The 23,680-nt window shown below is 33.2% G+C and overlaps 2 protein-coding genes across 3 annotated transcripts in view; one reads left to right on the forward strand and one right to left on the reverse strand.

The window, feature by feature from the left end:
- The window catches only part of LOC142333298 (exostosin-3-like), a 234,443-nt gene that overhangs the window by 165,383 nt on the left and 45,380 nt on the right, over positions 1–23,680 (reverse strand). The gene's annotated exons all lie outside the window — the stretch shown is intronic.
- The window catches only part of LOC142333299 (maltase 2-like), a 55,003-nt gene that overhangs the window by 25,989 nt on the left and 5,334 nt on the right, over positions 1–23,680 (forward strand). For both annotated transcript variants that reach the window (XM_075380326.1, XM_075380325.1), the window contains 4 exons: positions 2,627–2,825; positions 4,970–5,213; positions 6,532–6,730; positions 12,456–12,599. In XM_075380326.1, the coding sequence (XP_075236441.1) occupies positions 2,627–2,825; positions 4,970–5,213; positions 6,532–6,730; positions 12,456–12,599 (786 nt within the window). The remainder of the gene's footprint in view (positions 1–2,626; positions 2,826–4,969; positions 5,214–6,531; positions 6,731–12,455; positions 12,600–23,680) is intronic.

Consider the following 23,680-nt stretch of genomic DNA (forward strand, 5'->3'; position numbering starts at 1 on the left):
AATTCTTAATATTTATTTATAATATAAATATCGTGTCCGGGCGCTGATGACGATATTTCGTTGTGCGCCCAGGAAAAAACAAAATTCATGTAAAAAATCCTTTAAAATCACAACCGAAGTGAATGAAAAATTTACCGATATTGATGCAAGAAGCTCCCTGTGCTTCTGGCATTAATGCAAGAAAACTGCCAAAGCTGAGTTTTATGGTACGTAAATAAAAATTAGGTATAGTTTTAATCTTGAAAAATGTATTGTAATTATTCAGGCTTATATACAGAGTGTTTCAGTAATACATTACATGAATTTCCGGACATGTTTTACAAATAAAATTAAAGTTCATTAAAATTTTAATAAATAAATTCAAATTTGATTTCAAATTAAAATTAAATTTCTAATTTAAATTATTCAAAAATTGAATAATAAAAAAAAATGACAAAATCAAAAGTTATTAGTAAAAAAAAATGTTATGTACTTTTCATTTTAATTCAACATTTTTTACACAGGTTAATAATTAATAATAAATCAATATATTTAAATTAAAAACAAATAGTTTAAAAAAATACTGTATATGTTTATGAGCATTAAAAGATTTAAATGGCAGAAAGGCTCCTGGAATAGACGGAATACCTGTAGAATTACTGCGCAGTGCTGGTGAGGAAGCGATTGATAGATTATACAAACTGGAGTGTAATATTTATGAAAAAGGGGAATTTCCATCAGACTTCAAAAAAAGTGTTATAGTCATGATACCAAAGAAAGCAGGGGCAGATAAATGTCAAGAATACAGAACAATTAGTTTAACTAGTCACGCATCAAAAATCTTAACTAGAATTCTATACAGCAGAATTGAGAAGAGAGTGGAGGAAGTGTCAGGAGAAGACCAATTTGGTTTCAGGAAAAGTATAGGGACAAGGGAAGCAATTTTAGGCCTCAGATTAATAGTAGAAGGAAGATTAAAGAAAAACAAACCGACATACTTGGCGTTTATAGACCTAGAAAAGGCATTCGATAACATAGACTGGAATAAAATGTTGAGCATTTTAAAAAAGTTAGGGTACAAATACAGAGATAGAAGAACAATTGCTAACATGTACAGGAACCTAACAGAAACAGTAACAATTGAAGAACATAAGAAAGAAGCCGTAATAAGAAAGGGAGTCCGACAAGGATGTTCCCTATCTCCGGTACTTTTTAATCTTTACATGGAACTAGCAGTTAATGATGTTAAAGAACAATTTAGATTCGGAGTAACAGTACAAGGTGAAAAGATAAAGATGCTACGATTTGCTGATGATATAGTAATTCTAGCCGAGAGTAAAAAGGATTTAGAAGAAACAATGAACGGCATAAATGAAGTCTTACGCAAGAACTATCACGTGAAAATAAACAAGAACAAAACAAAAGTACTGAAATGTAGTAGAAATAACAAAGATGGACCACTGAATGTGAGAATAGGAGGAGAAAAGATTATGGAGGTAGAAGAATTTTGTTATTTGGGAAGTAGAATTATCAATGATGGACGAAGCAGGAGCGATATAAAATGCCGAATAGCACAAGCTAAACGAGCCTTCAGTAAGAAATATAATTTGTTTACATCAAAAATTAATTTAAATGTCGGGAAAAGATTTTTGAAAGTGTATGTTTGGAGTGTGAAACTTGGAAGAAACTTATATGTTAGTGAAACTTGGACGATCGGAGTATCTGAGAAGAAAAGATTAGAAGCTCTTGAAATGCGTTGCTATAGGAGAATGTTAAAAATCAGATGGGTGGATAAAGTGACAAATGAAGAGGTATTGCGGCAAATAGATGAAGAAAGAAGCATTTGGAAAAATATAGTTAAAAGAAGAGACAGACTTATAGGCCACATACTAAGGCATCCTGGAATAGTCGCTTTAATATTGGAAGGACAGGTAGAAGGGAAAAATTGTGTATTCAGGCCACGTTTGGAATATATAAAACAAATTATTAGGGATGTAAGATGTAGAGGGAATACTGAAATGAAACGACTAGCACTAGATAGGGAATCTTGGAGAGCTGCATCAAACCAGTCAAATGACTGAAGACAAAAAATAAAATGTTTATGAAGTCGGATTCTAATCGATGTGTGTATGGTTATGAATCCGATACGTTCTCACTTAAACTACATAACTACTTTAGCGACGTGAAACCAAATTAACAAATAAACTAATATAAAATGCTTTTTCGTACACCAAAAAAAAAATGGGATGCAATGTGGTGTACACCACAATGCAATTGTGTAATTGTCCATTTTATTAAAGAATTGGAGGATCGTATCTCACCTTCAAATGAAATAAGTTTAAATGAAGTGCAGCAAAAAATACGTATATGTAATTATATATGCGTACAAGGAAGTCATGTAGTGTCCACATAATTTTTAAAAAAATTCTGTTATTTAATTTACTTGTCATACTTATTATTATTTTAAATTCTATTTGTACATTTTTTTTTTAAATAAAATTTATCAAAGATTCTAAAATAATTAGTTGCCCTGTAAAATTTAAAACCCCCTTATAAACAATTTTATTTCATGTTAAGTAAAGGAATCGCTTTATAAGGGATTTATAAATCTGTTTAAATTTTTATTTAATTTAATTTTGTTTTTCAGAATAATGATAACCGAGGCGTATACGGATATCAATAAATTAATGTTATACTATACAAATGGTACAGAATTTGGATCCCACCTTCCATTTAATTTTTTATTAATGGATGATGCGACAATCGATTCAAATGCAGCTGATTACGTTTCTATAATCCGTTCTTGGGTAGATAATATGCCAAACGGTCACTGGTTGAATTGGGTGGTAAGTTATTCAGTAGTTATTATTTTAATTTTTAAGTTAGTAATGAAAGGATATGTTTGGAACTTAAAGATTTTTTTTTTTTGACCTCAAGATTATTTTCTTCCGAAGTCTGATTACAAAATTTAGTTTTAACAAATTTAGTTTTAACAAAAAAATAAAGTAAAAATAACTTCTAAAAAGCCGATAACAAAATTGTTTCTATCGCACGGCTTGCATACACATTCACACACAACTTAATTTAAAATATTTATCATATTATTTTACAATAATATTTTTTGTTTAGTTAATTCGATCATTCTAATTAAAGCGCGCTCACATACAGTATTTAATTCGAACGGGTGTGGCGATACTAGCAACGATGGTCGGCACTAACTAATTTAATGTAACTTCATAACCTACATATACAAAATTTCACTTTTACGATCGCAGACTGGCGTAACCGCAAGGCTTAACGCACAATGTACCGAGTCACCAGGAGATCGAGAGTTTAAGACTCGTTCAGGGCGAGTTACTTTTTTACACTTGTAATATTAAACATCTATTTAATTCAATCGCTCACTTGTGACGTCACAAAATAGCATACGACTACAGACCAGCATTTTTTGGAGTGGGGGTGCGATTTTGCAAATATATTTTTTACAAATATTGTAATTTCTTAATCGTTAAAAAATATGTCTAAGAAAAATATGAACTTGATTAGGCGAAATTTCGAAGTACTGAGGGGTGACCTTTCTCTACAGCATCACCAATTGACCTTTTTAGTTGAAATTTTAATGGCATCAATGCCCCGTATATAGAAGTAATCTGACAAATTCTTTTTCAAAATTGGTCCTGGAGATAAAGGAGATAATCGGTCCTGGATTTAGAGTGCGACCCAGGACACACACACATACATATATATATATATATACCAACATTAACATCCGGAAAATTTCCATTTGGGTTTTTCCGTTCCATAGGTGTCAAAACGTCACCAACCGGAATGGTGTAGTGATGAACGCGTCTTCCCAAATCAACTGATTTGGAAGTCGAGAGTTCCAGCGTTTAATTCCTAGTAAAGCCAGTTATTTTTACACGGATTTGAATACTAGATCGTGGATACCGGTGTTCTTTGGTGGTTGGGTTTCAATTAACCACACATCTCAGGAATGGTCGAACTGAGAATGTACAAGAATATACTTTATTTACATTCAAACATATCATCCTCATTCATCCTCTGAAGTACTATCTGAACGGTAGTTACCGGAGCGTAAACAGGAAAAAGAAAGGTGTCAAAACGTCACGATCCAGAGAAAACCGTATATGTCCAAATTGGACCGATTACAATACTTTCCCTTCTATAGTTATAGCGATAGACGGGAAAATAATAAAAGAAAAATTGTGATAAAATGCTTTATTTACATTAAAATAAGAAACTATGTTACAGGTATATTAAAATTTCATCAAGTAAAACAGAAAACATTTTTCTTACCTCAATATATTTCTTCAATATCCGATAACCTACTCTCTACTTTCTTTCTCTTTCCCGTTTAGCCTCCAGTAGGTAATTACCTTTCAGATTTCAGAGGATGATATGTATGAGTGTAAATGAAGTGCAGTCTTGTACAGTCTCAGTTTGACCCTTCCTGAGATGTGTGGTTAATTGAAACCCAAACCCGACCACCAAAGAACCCGGTATCCACGATCTAGTATTCAAATCCGTGTAAAAATAACGTAAACCGGTCAGTTGTTGTAACGGTGTAATTCCTGTAACTACATGGATCGTCTAGGTGGACAAGGACGAATATAACGATGTTATTCTGGGTGCAATTCCCCGTTGCACTCCAACTAAAAGGCCCCGATTTCGGTCTTTGGTTAAAGCACTATCCCACACCGGGACGCCGTACGTCTAAACCAAATTTATTACGTGTGCATAAAGCCCCCTTTTGAGGCACGTGGTCCTGTAGTGTTGCTAAGGAGGAATCTACCCAAGTTTGTCACATCTGTTCATCCTTGTATCGAGTCTCCCGTGAGTGAGCAGTAAATATTTACCCAATATTTTCGAACTTTTCCCTAATTCCATATCTTATGGTGTATCTGGATTAAATTACATTGTAAAAAGGATATATTATGTTTGTGTATATATGTGAAATTTTTGTTAACAGGGAGGTAATCACGACAATAATAGAATAGCGACGAGAATGGGGGATGAATTGGTAGATGCATTTTACATGTTGATAATGTTATTACCCGGAACTGCAGTTGTATATCAAGGAGAAGAAATCGGTCAACAAAATAATTTATTACGTTCCGACCAAATAAAGGATCATAATAACATAAAAGGAGGTATTGTAATAGTAAGAGATCCACCTAGAGGACCATTTCTTTGGGATGATTCAGAAAATGCCGGTAAGATAATAAAAATATTATCAGTTATTTCAATACTTATGATTCGTAAAATATTTAAAGTTATTTATTAATAACTTCTGTTTTTTTTTTTTTATTCCTCCAGAACTTTTTTCTTACCGCTGTATTGTACGTACATTCTTTTTCTTTCACAACCAATACAGGAATCTGAACCAGGAATTCAAAGTTTTTGTTTTAGAATTTCTACTTCTAACTCATTCTCTTCATCAATAAACTCAAACACACGGTTCATCCGTTAAAACACTTTTTAAAATTTTCAAAAAAACAGTGGTTTCTGTTAACCATATAGTAAAAAAAATCTGATGTGGACACCACATGACTTCCTTGTACGCCTATTAAATTACATACACACATTTTTAAGAGTACATCAAATTTTATTTCACAAACAACTTTTGATTTTTCATATTTTTCTTTTTTTATTGTTATTATAAAATTATTATTTACTGTCAATTTTTTTTTACAATCACAGGTTAATAATTATTAATAAATCAATGTAAAAGTTGCAAAAAATTGATAAAATGATTTGGGAAGACGCATTCACCATTAGACCAACCCGGTGGGTTGTTCTTTAGCGGTTGGGTTTCAATTAATCACACATCTCAGGAATGGTCGAACTGAGAATGTACAAGACTACACTTCATTTACACTCATAAATATCATCCTCATTCATCCTCTGAAGTATTATCTATAAGGTAATTAACGGAGGCTAAACAGGAAAGAAAGAAAGAAGAGGTACAGAAAGAATAATAGGATTTTATGTCTATTTTGCTTCAATAAAAAAAAAACTATATTTAAAAGATTTTATTTGCATTTTATTGGGTGTATCTACATTAATTTTTTCTGAATTAAATTCTCTACAAGTTTTGTTTCTTTCTCTAACAAAGCTATTGTACTACACACCTAAAAAAAAAAACTAAGTTTTTGACACCGAATTTGTGTTTTTAAGTCAGATATTTTAAAAACTGGAGTTACAATTCTGGGACCTGTTTTGTTTTACTTCCCAGCTCAAATTACATAAGAAACCACCAAATTTATTCATTAATTTCAGTCTCAAAAATTATAATAGGGGTTATTTTTATTAGAAGTGCTGAAATCCAGGAAAAATCTTTCGCTAGCCGTAACTTTAAAACGAAGCGATTCAAGACCTATTTTTATATGTACATCTTTCATTACATTAATCGGTAAAACAAGTCCTGAAAATTTCTTCGTGAGATATCCTGTAAATTATATGTTCAGAAGGAAGGTTCATTGCAGAGATTATTATATGTATATACACATTTCATTTTTGTATTGATTTCAGGTTTTACAAAAGCAAAGATACCGTGGGAGCCTATCCATCCATCGTACTGGGAAAGTAATTTAAAAACACAAACATCTTCAAAACAAAAAACTCATTATCAAGTATTCAAAAGTATAGCTAAATTACGATCACAAAGCACAATACAACGCGGCTATTTAAATACATATGTAATATCAAAATGGGTATTTGCATTTTCAAGGTAATAAAAATCAATTTATACAAAATAAAGTTTTATTAAAAAACTTGTTCAATAGATTTATTTTAGGTAAAAGGATGTCCCATATAAAACGCAACCCATCAATCACTCATCCATGAAATTTCAAAAGGCAAGCTTACTCCCCTACTCGTTACTGAAATGGACTCGTCCAACATCTGAACATCGCGGCGACGCAGTAGAACACTACCGATAGTAACAACAATGCAATCATAACGTTCAGCGTATTGCTAGAGACAAGATGGTGTTTTCGGTAGATGAACGTGTTTTCATTGTCGAGTCGTACTTAAGTATGAAATCAGTGGTCGCAGTGCAAGATTTGTTTCGCCATAAGTACCCAGATAAACCGGCTCCTAACAAAATATCAGTATCAAGGTCAGTTGAAAAATTTAGAGAGACGGGTTCTGTTAATAACAAGGAACACAAAAGATCTGCGTCGGTGTTGAATACAGATAAAGTCGCTGAAATCAAAGACCGATTACTCGCCTTGCCAAATAAATCGATCAGACTTTTGTCTGCTGAAATTAATTTGTCTAAATCGACTGTTCATCGGGCGACCAAACGATTAAAATTACGTCCTTATCGCATTCAAACGGTTCATCGACTTCTTGAGCCCGATAAAGAAAAACGGATACAATATTGGCAACTGTTCCGTCAATTTCTGCGCGAGTGAATTAATGTTATGGATTTGTTATTTTTCATAGATGAAGCACGGTTTCATTTGGATGGCTACGTAAACAGCCAAAACAGTAGAATTTGGAGCGCTGAAAAATCCCCACATTTATTTCGAAAAACAATTACACCCGCAGAAGCTGGGCGTGTGCTGCGCGATATCGCGGAAGATAATAATCGGTCCTATTTTTCTCGAGTACACCATTAATGCAGAACGATATCAGGATATTTTATTTCGGTTCATCGCACTCTTGGAAGAGGAAGACAGACACTGCTGGCTACAATATGACGGTGCGACATCGCACTAAGCAGGTTAAACTTCTGATTTAGTCGAGAAATTCTTTGGTAATCGTGTTATCGGTCGAGGCTTGTGGCCACCAAGATTTCCAGATTTGACTGCGGCGGATTTTTTTCTACGGGGTTACCTCACAGAAAAAGCCTTCAGCGACAAACCACGAACACTTGAACGATTGAAAGTCAATGCTGAACAAACTGTATTAAATATCCAGCCACAAACTTTGAAGAAGTAGCAAGAAACGCTTAAAAAGAATTGAAGCGTGTATTCAAGAAGATGGCGGCCACTTCCAACATTTACTCTAAATGTAAGGCAATGGATGGTAATAATAAAAATTACATTTACATTTACACATGCCTTTTATTATTTCAATACCTACCAATATAAGGTTGGGTTGCGTTTTATATGGGACACCCTGTATCTAATAACTTAATACACAAAAACATAAACATAATTAAGTTAAGAGAAGTAAATAAAGTAATATTTCAGTTAAATGAAAGTGATTAGTTACGTTATAAATGAGTTACATAAAAAAAAAAAAAAAAAGGTGTAGGCTCTTTATTTCAGATTTATAGGTTAAATTAATGACGTACTTCAGCTGGTTTTGAGAACCGCAAGCACTATTTTAGAAAAAATATACACTAAAAACCTATACACAAAAAATATATGTATGTAAATATGTATATATATATATATATATATATACATTCAATATCTTGTAAATAATCGTACAACCGTTTAGACAACGCTTTACAAACCTGCCATGCAAATTATCTGTCAAAAATAAATTTTATTTCAGACAAGACGCATCAAGCGTTATTTATTTACATTAACAAGCCTTGCCAGAACACCTAGATCCTCGGGGCTCAGGTCAACTCGGTAGAATCCCGGAATCAACTCCTCGGAGCCTACCACATGGCCACAGATATCGCTTTGCTGGTCATTCACAATTTGCCAGGGTAACCGACGTCCTGAACACCCGCAGAGCTTGCTTCGGTCGCCATTCCCATCTACCCTGAAGAGGGCTTCAACCCCCAACACTCCCGCAATGTACATTATCCTCGTCGCTCTGAGGATAATACTGATAAATAATAATTATAGTATTTAGACTTCGGAGAAACCTGAAAAAGAAACTAAATTACAAACGATAGAATCATAATAAAGTTTTTCCTGTTTAGCCTCTGGGAATCACCGTCAGGTATTACTTCACACGATGAATCAGGATTATATGTATGAGTGTAAGTGAAGTACAGTCTCAGGTCATAGTACATACGGTATTTGCTCAAAACAGTAGTTTAAAAAATTAGTAAGCATTTAAAATACAAATTTTCATAAATTTATCTTCCGTAGATTTTGCTGGACTTTGATAGAAGTATATCGCAAAAAATCTGACTGACTTGACTGATTCATCAACGTCCAGCAAATACTACTGAAAATAAATTGATGAAAGTTAGTACAAATGTTCCTTTTACGTTGTTAGCGCACACTAGGAAATAGTTCACCAGTTCCGAGTTCATTGGGATAAAATAGATTTTGAATTCTTTTTTTAAACCATTTTTTCCCCGAATTTCTTGGTAAAAAATGATGATATCAACCTGAACTTTGGTGTATATAATTTTAATGTAAATATCTGAAAACTAATTTCTAGATTTTTCGAAATTCAACCTTGCAAATGGTGAAGAAAGGTAGAAAAATCTGAACAATGATTGCAAATTTTCCCCATTTCGACTCTACTAAATGAGATACTCATTAAATTGAGGATTAAAAAAAAAATCTTCGTGTAAATATTTAAAAAACATTTTCAAATTTCAATTTTTTAAGGGATGCGAAGGTGTACGGCGCGGCGAGTCAACAAAGCCACTGTTACTACATGTGCGACGCAGCTGGTTGCACCTGCCTTCGGTTACTGGACTAAAAAACAAAAAAAAAACTTTTTTTTAAAATAAAAATGAAATGACAAACGAAGTACGGTTAGCTCCTAGTGGTGTTTGTCAGGTAATGCTAAAAACCGTACAAAATACATTTTCCTCTCAGAAGTACGGGTAACCAGTTACAACAAATATTTTTCAGATGGAGGCAGACGGTTTTGAAACCGACATTCTTAGATCACTCAAAATTTCGGATCCGTACGGACAAAACTGTTGCTCTGAAGAAATTACAACACACTGCTAATTTTATAAATTGAACATGCTTTAATTTTCATTGATCAATATTATTCTCACATGCATGAGTTTAAGGAACAAGCGAGGTCCAAGAGGCGGAGCCCTCTTGTCAGATGGGAAGGACGAGCGAAGCTAGCCATAACCGACTAAATATTCCCTGACTGCGATGGAGATAGATTGGGGAGTGTATCAAAAATTTCCTTTTTCTTTGTCTTCATTGGACTTCTGCACATTCCGGCTTAGGCATTGGATTGGTTGGAGGTAGGCGCATCGGCATCGTGCCACGGTTATATTGTTTGTGATTCGATTTGGGGGTCCCGCTGGTGGGAGTGGCTGCGCCGCCGGGGTATGTTAACCAGTGGGACCGGGGGCATGGCTTTCCTCCGTCGGTGGCGGTCCCGATTGTGAGTTGGTAATGCCACGCGAGACACCATGATGGAACCGAGTGATGGTGCGGGGTTTGTCCCCGGATCGGAATGAGGTTGCGTTCCCCTTGTTAGGTGACCGAAATAGGTCGACTTATTTGGATGTAGGTCTAAATTTCTATTTTGCGTAAGACATAATTTTGATTAGTATGAGTGTAGCACTGATTTAACTTCAAATTCGTTCGTTTTCTGAGGCATTCACAGTCACGAACGGTATTGTCAAATCTGCACTAGGCACGGGGTTCGCGCTTCCTAGGTTTCGGTCAGTTAGTTTGAGGGAATCATGTAAGGTTGGATGTGAAGATGAACGTTTGAGGCCTACGTGTAGGCGAAATTTGACAAATGTATTTTAGTGATGCAAATGTCTGCCGAGGGTTTCTGTCTGGGCTTCTGCACATATATTGGATTATTCATTTCAATATGGTTTGTTCTGACAAAGATTGTTCAATTTTGTTGTTTATTAAAAATTCGTTGTTTACTCCTTCTATAATTTTAATAAACATGTTTATTTACCGTTTTATCAGGAATTAATGAAAATCGACAAATAATATTCTTGATTATATAAATTTTATTTATAATTAAAAAAATAAATAAGTTTGCTATTAAAAAAATATTTCGGGTGAAGTCACATTGATAACGCGGGCAAAGCCGCGAAAAGAGAACACTACTAATATATATATATATATATATATATATACTAGAAACTGTTTTTTTTATATTTAGATGATAATTACGCACAACAAAAATCTAGTTGATATTTTCATTTGTTACCAAAGAATTAATCAAAATAGCCGGGTTTCAAAAAAATATCCTAAATCCATTTTAACCTTTTAAAATGGGAATTTTAAAAAATCCTTTTTTAGTGTATTCTAACACCGTAACTAGAAGATGTACAAAAATTGTCATCAATTTATCTTCAGTAGTTTTTATTAGACGTTGATGAATGTGTCAGTCGAGGCAATTTTCGTTTTAGGTACAGATATATATATATATATATATATATATATACCGGGTGAGCAACTTAAAACACCCGATTATCTTTCAATACTCACTTCAAATATCTTAAGTAAAATTATGGTAAACTTCTTCTATGGTAATCTTCTCCTAATGTTAATGAAAATTTTAGTTTGATTTACCGTTTTTATTTTTTTTCATATCATTAAAAAAAAGCTGACAATACAGTTGTATGCTTGTCACGTGACTTTTTTCTGATGCATGGCTTAAACACACATACACACAGAACTTAATTAAAAATATTTATCATTTTATTTAAATATAATATTTTTTATTTATTTAATTCAAGGATTCTAAGCGCTCGCGCATACTGTATTTCATTCGCGCGGGTGTGGCGGTACTAGCGGCCACTTTAAATATTATTAATTTATTTAATTCTACCGCTCACCTGTGACGTCACAACATAACAGTCGACTAGAACAGTTGTACGTCATCGCTACACTAGCGCTCCTTGTGGTGAGAGGGAGTACTATTGACACAATATACCCACTTAGCCAATAGTTTATTTAGATAATTTTTTGAGGTCCGATTTTGCAAAACTTTTCTTGAAAATATTGTTATTTTTTAATCGTTAAGAAATGTGTCAAAGAAAAATATGACCTTAATTATGCGAAATATCGAGATACTGACATGATCTTTCTTTGTAGCCTCACTTCCTTGACCTTTAAGGTTGAAAATTTAATGGCATCAATGGCCCACATATAAAAGTAATCTGACCAAGTCTGGTCAAAATCGGTCAAGTAGTTCTGGAGATATAAGTTGTGAAACACTGAACACACACATACACACACGTACATGCGAATATTTCTATCCGGTTTGGGTTGGTTTTCTGGGTTTCTTAAGTGTAAAAACGTAAAGATCCGGTGGAAACCGGACCCTTCTAAGTTATAGTTATATCGTAGACAGTAAAATAAAATGATACTTGTCGCATCTGTGTTTAACCTGTAGTGGTTTGGTTTTAAATTGGTTTTTAATTGCTGTATTAAATCTGGCAATATTATTTTCTGTAAGAGGAAATGTTTTTTTTTCTAAGTTTTATAAATATTTAGTTTATAATGTATAATATAGAATTATAGTATAATAATGACTACGGATACTTTTAATTATCATTTATTAATTTTTTTAATTTTTATTTTTAACAGAGAACTGCCAGGTTTTGAAACATATATAATCGTTATAAATGTCGGCAGTGAAAGAGAACTGGTATTGTTAACAGATACAATGCCACTTTTACCAGAATTGTTAGTTGTAAATATATCCAGCACTAACAGCGAATACGAAGAAGGGTAATTATTATTAGAACACTACTACTTACATTATAATCTATTTATATATATGTATAATTTTTTTTTAATTCTGTAAAGTATATCCTATAAAAGAACAAAATCATTCTTAAAAATTCCAACAAAAAAAAATTACAGACACAAATAGTTTTAATGTAATAAGTAATTTTACAACAGTAATAGTTAAAAATATCTTGAAAATCTGCCATTTTCATTGCCCGTATTTTAATTCTTATTAGTTGTAATGAAAAAAAGGTACCGTTTTATAAGCAGATTTTGGAAAACAAATTTAAAACATTTACAACTTATAAATGAAAAATTTTGTTATAAATAACTTTATAAATAACTTAGGTAGAAGAATTTTGTTATTTGGGAAGTAGAATTACTAAAGATGGACGAAGCAGGAGCGATATAAAATGCCGAATAGCACAAGCTAAACGAGCCTTCAGTAAGAAATATAAGTTGTTTACATCAAAAATTAATTTAAATGTCAGGAAAAGATTTTTGAAAGTGTATGTTTGGAGTGTCGCTTTATATGGAAGTGAAACTTGGACAGTCGGAGTATCTGAGAAGAAAAGGTTAGAAGCTTTTGAAATGTGGTGCTATAGGAGAATGTTAAAAATCAGATGGGTGGATAAAGTGACAAATGAGGAGGTATTGCGGCAAATAGATGAAGAAAGAAGCATTTGGAAAAATATAGTTAAAAGAAGAGACAGACTTATAGGCCACATACTAAGGCATCCTGGAATAGTCGCTTTAATTTTGGAAGGACAGGTAGAAGGGAAAAATTGTGTAGGCAGGCCACGTTTGGAATATGTAAAACAAATTGTTAGGGATGTAGGATGTAGAGGGTATACTGAAATGAAACGACTAGCACTAGATAGGGAATCTTGGAGAGCTGCATCAAACCAGTCAAATGACTGAAGACAAAAAAAAAAAAAAAAATGAAAAACAATTTTCCTGTGAGCTGTATGTCAAAAACATCCTGACCCCTGTCGGGGAAGATACCCGCCTTTTGACGATCCCCGTCCCCACATCACCCCCTCCGTTCCTAGCCCTTATAGGCTTTACCGGAAGTCAACATTTAGACTCTCTAAACCTGATAAAACAACACAGTCATCAGTCTGGCCTCTATCAGGATGCCACCTATACAAATGCTTCGGGAAATATTTCCATCAGCGTATTTATACACCTACTATCACCCAGGGGCACTATAAGGGTCATGCCCCCCTCCTAAAGAACCAAAGGCCTTTGAAAACCCAGTTGAAAAAAATTAAACATTTTACCAGTATTAGATTGTCAAAATAACCAGTTGCAACTTTATATTAAGTGAAGATATCTTTTTTCATAATAGGTAATAAAAACAATTAATTTTTCTAGTAATATAAGTAAATTATACAGTAATTAGGAATAGGTAATTATAAAATAATTAGAAAAGGAACGAATAAGAGTGCCTTTACATCCCCACTACTCCGCCTATCTCCTCTAACAATGCTTACACATGAGCTGCCCGCAATGCCTTCCCCCAAATTTAGTTACTGGATACGCCCCTGCTATCGCCTTTATATAGTCTCCAACCACGACCATCTACCATAACTAACAACCCTCAACTATTCGCGGAAGCGTAATCCCCACGCCTTCCTCCAACACCGAAGATTTCACGCAAAAATTCTTCCCATATCTAACTGCTCTGAGATCATTACTTGATTTAGTCTTTAAACACCTAAAAATACTTTGCTAATACCAACAAAACAAGTGTTGATCGAAACAACAATTGTTTTCTACAATTCAATTTACTCAAAAATCCTCTTGATTAACTTAAAAATCAAGAAAGAGATTCACAAACCTAATAAACCTCTAATGAAAGTATACCACCCACATTTCTCTCTGCTCTCGTCCGCTTTCAGGAGCGAGGTCAATGCCAACAGCCTTCACCACTGCAGCTCCATCACAAAGGTCTCCATACATTCATCTCATCCTATCAGAAAATATCTTACCTAACCGGGACTCGATGTCAAAACCCCTATGTTGGCGAAATAAGCATCCAAGCAGGCACAGAATTCCATTTCCTATTTGATATCTCTTTGCAAGATGAATCGAGTTTAATGAAATATGACACGGTAAGTTTTCTATATGCCAATGATGTCATTTAAGTTTAGACGCGAGAGGTTAAAGATATTCCGCCTATTTTGGAAAAGTAAGCATCCAGCCGAGCCCCTCTTTTTTATCAGAAACACGAGGAATATTTGACCGACAAGTATATATTACTAATATAAAAAACTAACATTGGACATAATAATAAAGAAAACGCGGAAATCCTTGCAGAAGCTTTTAATAAGCTTTTGAACTGCAAAGAACCGAAAGATTTACTAAAAATAAGTGTTAATACAGAAATTAAAACGCCAGAATCAAACAGAAAACCGCCGACTTATAAAGAAGTAGAAAATGCACTTAAAGAACTTAAAAATAATAAAGCATGCGGAGAAGAGCAAACAGTTGCAGAAATTTGGAAAATGCAGGAGAATCGGTTAAGAAATCTTTGCATAATTCTCTGGTTAAAATTTGGGAATCCGAAAAACTTCCACAACATTGGACGACAGCTATTATACATCCTTTACACAAAAAAGGCGACAAGACAAATTCAGACAATTATCGTGGAATTTCGTTATTGGATTGTACGTATAAAATTTTATCTAGAATTATTTACAATAGAATTAAGGATCAACTAGAAAGCGAGCTATACGATTACCGAGGTGGTTTTCGGCCTTGGCGCAGTTGACCAGATCAAATTATTACTTTGAAATTACTTATAAATATTTATAATAGAAAGCAAAAACAGATGATTATTTCTTTTATTGATTTCAAAGAAGCGTACGATTGCATACATAGGCCTTCGATGTTAAAAATTCTGAGAAATCTCGGATCGGATCCTAAATTGGTAAATATGTACGGTTTAACGTTGATAAATACAAAATCTAAAGTGAAGTTTCGTGGCGAATTTTCGGAACCTTTTTACATAAAATCCGGACTAAGACAAGGCGACGGACTTTCACCTTTATTATTTAATTGTACACTAGAATTTCTGATGCGCGAACGGTTTAAAATTAATCCAAAAATATTCACATAGGATACAAAAGAGAGAACTTAAATTTAAATCGCCTAGGATTTGCCGACGACCTAGCTTTATTAGCTAATAGTATCGCAGAAGCCAGAATACAAATAAGTATAGAAGAACTTGCGAATAAAATTGTAATTTCTTACAAAAAGACTAAAATGATGGCTATAGATCCTTTAGTTATTAATTCTGTGAATATTAATGGAAACAAAGTAGAACTTGTAGAAAAATTTAAATATATTGGAGAGATCATTACTTGTAATCGTAACGCAAAACAAAATCGGACCGAAAGATTTAATAAATTATTTAAAGTGCTACAAGTAACCAAAAATACTTACGACAAAAAATCGCTCTCGATTAACACTAAAATTAGACGTTACAAAACTGTGGTTAAACCGGTAACTTACGCGAGCGAGACTTTATTTAGATTAAATCAGAAAAATAGGACTGAACCTTCACTTAAAGTTGAACGCAGGATTCTTAGAACCCGCATAAACAAAAAATATAAACACGAAAATCAGTACAGATTATCGCCTAATAAATTTCTGTACGAAAACTTGGAATCCTTAATCGATACTATGAAAAAGAAGCGAATTTCTTTGTGCGCACACTTGTTAAGATTACCGCAGGATAGGATTACTAAGAGAATTATCGATCGATTTTGGTCTTTAAAAAATCCGCCATTATGGATCAAAGAAATTAAAGAAGACATGCAAGAATTAAATTTGACTTACGTAGATTTACTTAATAAATCCGAAAAATTAAAATTTGTTATTAAAGATCAGAATACCGACTTTAAAGTAAGAACTTTTAATTATACAAAAAGGGTTTATTCAGAAGAGGATCGTAAAGCAAGATCATTAAGAATGATTAAATATTGGGAGAAAGTAAAAGCTAAGAACTTAAAGGCCAAAAGATCGGCAAAAAAGACTAATACTGACTAAAGACTATTCTGACTAAAGTGGTCCTTTGCGGCCGTAAAAAAAAAGAAATCAGACGATCTCCGTGGCGCAGTGGTAACGTTTCAGCCTTTAATCCGGCGGTCCCCCAGGTTCGAATCCCGGTTAGGTATGACATTTTTATACGCTTACAAGCTCTGTGGTGAATTATTTAATCAATAAAAAAAAAATGAGAGTAATTCCACATTGCAATGCTACTCGATTGTCTTATCTACATCATAGTTGTTACACAATTTAACACGTAAACTATATTAAACAAGGTTATTCCGTAACTCTTTCTTTTTACTTCCTTGTACAAAGTAAAGTATTGTAATCGCGTGAAATTTCGGTTTTCAGATTTCCAAAGAAATATCCATTTTGATGATACCTGATCCATTTTGTCTAGTTACGGCGTGACGTCTGTATGTACGACTATGTATCTCGCATAACTCAAAAACGATCAGCCGTAGCAAGTTGAAATTTTGGATTTAGGAATATTGTAACATCTAATTGTGAACCAACTTTTTTGATTGCAATCGACTGAACCAAAATTGTTCAAAAAAGCCCAAAATCTAAAAAAAAAATGTGGATTTTTTACTTTTTCTTAACTGCAGTAATAAGCCCTCATTGAGATCTTTTCAACGAGTGGTACATATTTTCATTGGTTAAAATTTTAATTAATGAAATATTTCGATCTTACAAGAGGATGGCAATCGGCTCAAATTCGAATTCATCACCTTTTCTTTTTAATTTAAATATATTTAATAACTTTAAATAAATTTATAATCATTAACCTGTGATTATAAAAAAAAAAATTACAATAAATAATAATTCAGTGATAACGATATAAAAAAAAATAAGAAAAAACCAGAAGTGAAATAAAATTTTAAGAACTTTTAAAAATTTGTAAATGTAATTCAATAGGCTTACAAGGAAGTACTGTGGTGTCCATATCAGATTTTTTATGAAACAATTTCATGAACGAAAAAATTTTTATACCTCTAAATCGAAAATAATCTTTTTTTTTTAATATTTTTTTTTTGTCTTCAGTCATTTGACTGGTTTGATGCAGCTCTCCAAGATTCCCTATCTAGTGCTAGGCGTTTCATTTCAGTATACCCTCTACACCCTACATCCCTAACAATTTGTTTTACATATTACAAACGTGGCCTGCAATTTTTCCCTTTTACCTGTCCTTCCAATATTAAAGCGACTATTCCAGGATGCCTTAGTATGTGGCCTATAAGTCTGTCTCTTCTTTTAACTATATTTTTCCAAACGCTTCTTTCTTCATCTATTTGCCGCAATACCTCTTCATTTGTCACTTTATCTACCCATCTGATTTTTAGCATTCTCCTATAGCACCGCATTTCAAAAGCTTCTAATCTTTTCTTCTCAGATACTCCGATCGTCCAAGTTTCACTTCCATATAAAGCGGCACTCCAAACATATACTTTCAAAAATCTTTTCCTGACGTTTAAATTAATTTTTGATGTAAACAAATTATATTTCTTACTGAAGGCTCGTTTAGCTTGTGCTATTCGGCATTTTATATCGCTCCTGCTTCGTCCATCTTTAGTAATTCTACTTCCCAAATAACAAAATTCTTCTACCTCCATAATCTTTTCTCCTTCTATTTTCTTAATATTTTTTTAATATGTTGTCTTTTAATTATTAATTGGATTATATTGTGTGTACTATTTTCCTTTTTTTTAACTTATGTGATGGAAAATATCCAGAAAACTGATTAATGATGATAATTTATGGTAGTTAAAGGTTTTTTAAACATAAAAGTTTTGTTGTAAACAACAAAATATAAATTTATTTTAAAACTAATATTATCTCTAAAATTTCTTTGTTATTAAATACGTATTCTTATCAATATTAAGTTACGTAAGCATGTATTTACTACGTAATAGCAGGCCAACAAAGATGAATTATAGATCAGCAACTATTCCCAGATCAGCAACTATTCACACAAAAACAATGAACCATAACTGGTATTTAAATTTTAAAAGGCTAGAGATTATCCAATATATTACAATAGGAAAACAAGAATAAAAACAACTGTACAATAATGATTTCGTTACATCATTAAGATAAAAATAAATAAAAATTGATCAATCGATAATGATAAATTATTTATAAATTAACGACTAATAAATAGGATTCATATAGTGCGTGGGTATGTATAAATAAATATACATACAAACCGCGTGATTAAAAAAGGATTTCACAACTTTCAAAGTATATAGAAATTTATTTAGAAAACTTACAGATTCGGTTGAAATCTTATTTCATAGCAAAACACATCAAATTTTGTTACCCAATATCCACTTTGATTCGATATGGCTTCCGTTTGTAATACGACATAGTGCGTCCCACCAGAAGTCGATTTCGTTCCAGACTGTTACCACCAGACGTAACCTCTGCAGCTGCGGCGTTAATTCGAAGTCTTAGCTCAATAACATCAGAAAGTAAAGGCGGATAGATATTTAATGAAACCCCATAAGAAAAAATCTAGCGAGGATCAAATATGGGAGCGAGGTGGCCATGCAATTGGACCTTCACGACCAGTCCACCGATCTAAGAATCGAAAAAATCTCTGGGGTGGTAAGGTGTTTTCTCATCTTGCTAATAGTAAAGACGTCTATGTTTGTCATCATCGTTTAACTGTGGAATTATAACATTTTTAACCATGTCCAGATAAACGATACCATTTACGGTTGCCTCCTGAAAGAAGAACGGGCAATTCTGTCTGGAAGAACAACCCACTCAACGGAGATTCCAAGAAGAAATTGTATGCCTACTAGGAGGGTCATTACCGTACACTGTACGAAAATTACGATAAACTGCAGTCGCGACTACAAATCATGAAATAAGATCTCCGTGGTGGAGTGATAGCGTCCCGGCCTTTCATCCGGGGGTCCCGAGTTCGGATCCCGGTCAGGCATGACATTTTTCATACGCTAAAAAACTTCCATTTACATATACACATTTTCTTTCTTTTTTCCTGTTTAGCTTCCGGTAACTACCGTTTAGATAATTCTTCAGAGGATGGTATGAGTGTAAATGAACTGTAGTCTTGTACAGTCTCAGTTCGATCATTCCTGATATGTGTGGTTAATTGAAACCCGACCACCAAAGAACACCGGTATCCACGATCTAGTATTCAAATCCGTGTAAAAATAGCTGGCTTTACTTGAACGCTATAACTCTCGACTTCCAAATCAGCTGATTTGGGAAGACGCGTTAACCACTAGACCAACCCGGTAGGTTATATACACATTTTAAAATTATTCTAATACACTATGACCGTGCTTAATGTTAAAAAAAAAAAATTTCGTAAGTAAATTATTTCTAATTCTGAAAGAAAATAACTATAGTGAACTTTTTCTGTAAAAAGTTAAATCAGTACAAGGCACCTAAGATTTATCTTACTATAGCTAACAAGGGGGAGTCATATTACGTGCGTGAATAATACAATGTTTACGTGTCTTCTTCACAAAATACTAACACGCAATAATCAGTTATACACAAGAACAATGGTCCTAAATATCTCCTTAGCGTTTTATATTAGTTTATGTTATAATTTTTGTTTCACGTCGCTCAAGTAGATATGTAGTGTAAGAACGCGTCGGATACGTAACCATGCACACATCGGTTCGAATCCGACTTCATGTACATATATTTTTTTCCTCTGATTGTAAAAATGTTTGAATTAAAATTAAAAGTACATAAAATTTTATTTCACTAATAACTTCTGATTTAAACATTTCTTCTTATTGTTATTATTGAATTTTTATTTATTCTAATTTTTTTTTACAATCAGAGGTTAATAATTATTAATAAATCAATATATTTAAATTAAAAAAAAAAAATATAAAAAAATTATGTGTATCTGAAGTCGGATTCGAATGTGCATTCCCCTTGTAAGATCCAAATATTTCATTAATTAAAGTTTCACTTGGCTATAACTCTGGGACCGGTGAAACTAAGTACCACTTATGATATATCGTTGAAAACCTCTCAATGAGGTCTTATTACTGCAGTTAAGAATTCGTGCAAAATCCAAATGTTTCAAAATTGAAATCCCGCTTTAGAGGTCAAACTGTATACACATTTTTGGCCGAGTCGTTTGCAACCAAATGGGGAGGTGCAAACCTAAGTGTTACAACAATCCAAAATACAAAATTTCAACATTCTACAGCTCATTTTTAATATGCGAGATACATACGTAAAGTCGTCACACTGAAACTAGTAAAAATGGATTCAGGGGTGGTCAAAAGGTGGGTAATTCCACTGAAATCTGAACATTTTCGCGATTACAATACTTCCTTTACTTCGTATAAGGAAGTAAAAAAAAAAAACGAACACTTCCTGCACCTAAAAGAACACTGGTGACATCGCTGGTGGCCAAATTTGGTACTAATGAACTACGTGAGTAAAATCTTAATGTGTTTTTCTATGAAATGAGACCTCAAACGAATCATTAAGTTATCTAAATAAATTTTTATATCGTTTTAAAATTTGTGTCTTTTTTAATATCACCCGGTACATATATCACTAACGAGATTAATACGGAAGCAAAGTGAATTTACACTCTCATATTAAAAAAATACAACATGTAATATTACCAGTTTACATTTCCGGAAATGCTTACAAAAAATTGGCATGACTAATCTTTCCCGTCAAATAACTCAAGAAATGAACTCCACCCTGATACCTTTCTATTACCCCATACCTTTGGGACTCACCCTTTTTCTGTTTAGTCTCCGGAACCACCGTAAGGTATTATTTCAGAGGATGATATGTATTAATGTAAATGAAGTGTAGTCTTGTACAGTCTCAGATCGACCATTGCTGAGGTCTGTGATTAATTAAAACCCGAGCGCCAAAGAATACCGATATCGACGATCTAGCATTCAAATCCATGTAAAAATGACTTCCTTTGCTAGGACATGAACCTTAGAAATCTCGACTTCGAATCAGCTGATTTGCGGTGACGAGTTCACCACTAGGCCAACCCGGTGTTTGAAACGACTCTTTCATAATCATCCTTTCAAATTTGAAAATTTCTGATTGCACCGATTCCGTATTGTTAACGCAATTAGAATTATTAACGCAACTACATACGCGCACATATATTAATATAGTGTGGAAACCCTTCATAACTTTTTAATAGTTAAACATAGCATGTATGTAATAATAGTGAACTTGGACGATCGGAGTAACTGAGAAGAAAAGATTAGAAGCTTTTGAAATGCGGTGCTATAGAAGAATGTTAAAAAACAGATGGGTGGATAAAGTGACAAATGAAGAGGTGTTTTGGGAAATCGATAAATAAAGAAGTATTTCGAAAAAATATAGTTAAAAGAAGAGACAGATATATAGGCCAGATATTAATGCATTCTGGAATAGTCGCTTTAATACTGGAGGGACAGGTAGAAGGAAAAAATTGTGTAGGCAGGCAACGTTTGGAATATGTAAAACAAATTGTTAGAGATGTAGGATGTAGGGGGTATACCGAAATGAAACGACTAGCACTAGATAAGGAATCTTGGAAAGCTGCATCAAACCAGTCAAATGACTGAAGACAAAAAAAAACAGCATAATAATTTGCTATTCTATAAGACTCTTTCAAAACGATATATTTTTCTGTATGAGACAACATTCAAAGCACCCAGGGTAGAGTGAATTGATGGAAAATAAATTAGTAGGATTGACATCTATTTTAAATGGTATTTATGGAGCAGTGATATCCAAAAAAATTACAATGAAATTGTAAACCGTACGGTAAGAGTCTCGCAGATATCATTTCTTCAACCTACCGGGTTGGTCTAAGTGGTAAATGCGTCTTCCCAAATCAGCTGATTTGGAAGTCGAGAGTTACAGCGTTCAAGTCCTAGTAAAGTCAGTTATTTTTACACGGATTTAAATACTAGATCGTGGATACCGGGGTTCTTTGATGGTTTGTTTCAATTAACCACACATCTCAGAAATGGTCGACCTGAGACTGTACAAAACTACACTCATACATATTATCCTCATTAATCCTCTGAAGTTAAGATTAGGTTATCTTACCTGAAAGGTAATTACCGGAGGCTGAACAGGAAATAGAAAGAAGATATCATTTCTTCCGCTCAAAAAACAAAAATTTCTTTAATATAAATAAATCTATTTTTAACAAAATTATACAGATATAAAAAAAGGTAAAACACGACATTATCATTATCAAAATCTGTTATTAATTTAGAATTAAAAAAAAAAAAAAATACATGTGAACTAAAACTTTTATCGGCCCGATTATTTCTGTAAATGTGATATGAATAAATGAAATCAGGCCAGTAAGAGTTAAGTAACAAATTTTTCTATCTTTTACTTATTATATGAAACGCTTAAACGCTTTATTATCTATTACTGTATATCTACTGTCTAAATATATTTAACATGTATTTATTTTTAAACAAATTCTAAATTAATAACACAATTTTAAACAGAATTAATAACAGCCTAACCAACTTGAGACTGTAGAGCAAGGTCAATCTCAATATCTCGAGATGTCGCCAAATTGAGGTCATATATTTTTTAAGCACATTTGTTAACAATTAAAAAATAATAATATTTGCCACAAAAATATTTTCAAAATTGCACCCCCAACCGAAAAATGCACCAAGTTTTCTTCTGATCGCTATGATGGTAATTTTTCATTGTGGTTTATTCTATTGCCCTTTAATTACACATATAAATTAATCTTTACTAAACTCTCTCTCTCTCTCTCTTTTTCCTGTTTAGCCTCCGGTAACTACCGTTCAGGTAATACTTCAGAGGATGAATGAGGATGATATGTATGAGTGTAAATGAAGAGTAGTCTTGTACATTCTCAGTTCTACCATACCTGAGATGTGTGGTTAATTGAAACCCAACCACCAAAGAACACCGGTATCCACGATTTAGTATTCAAATCCGTGTAAAAATAGCTGTCTTTACTAGGACTTGAACGCTGGAACTCTCGACTTTCCAAATCAGCG

The sequence above is a fragment of the Lycorma delicatula genome, chromosome 12 (assembly GCF_047948215.1).
Source record: "Lycorma delicatula isolate Av1 chromosome 12, ASM4794821v1, whole genome shotgun sequence".
In the NCBI taxonomy this organism is placed as follows: domain Eukaryota; kingdom Metazoa; phylum Arthropoda; class Insecta; order Hemiptera; family Fulgoridae; genus Lycorma; species Lycorma delicatula.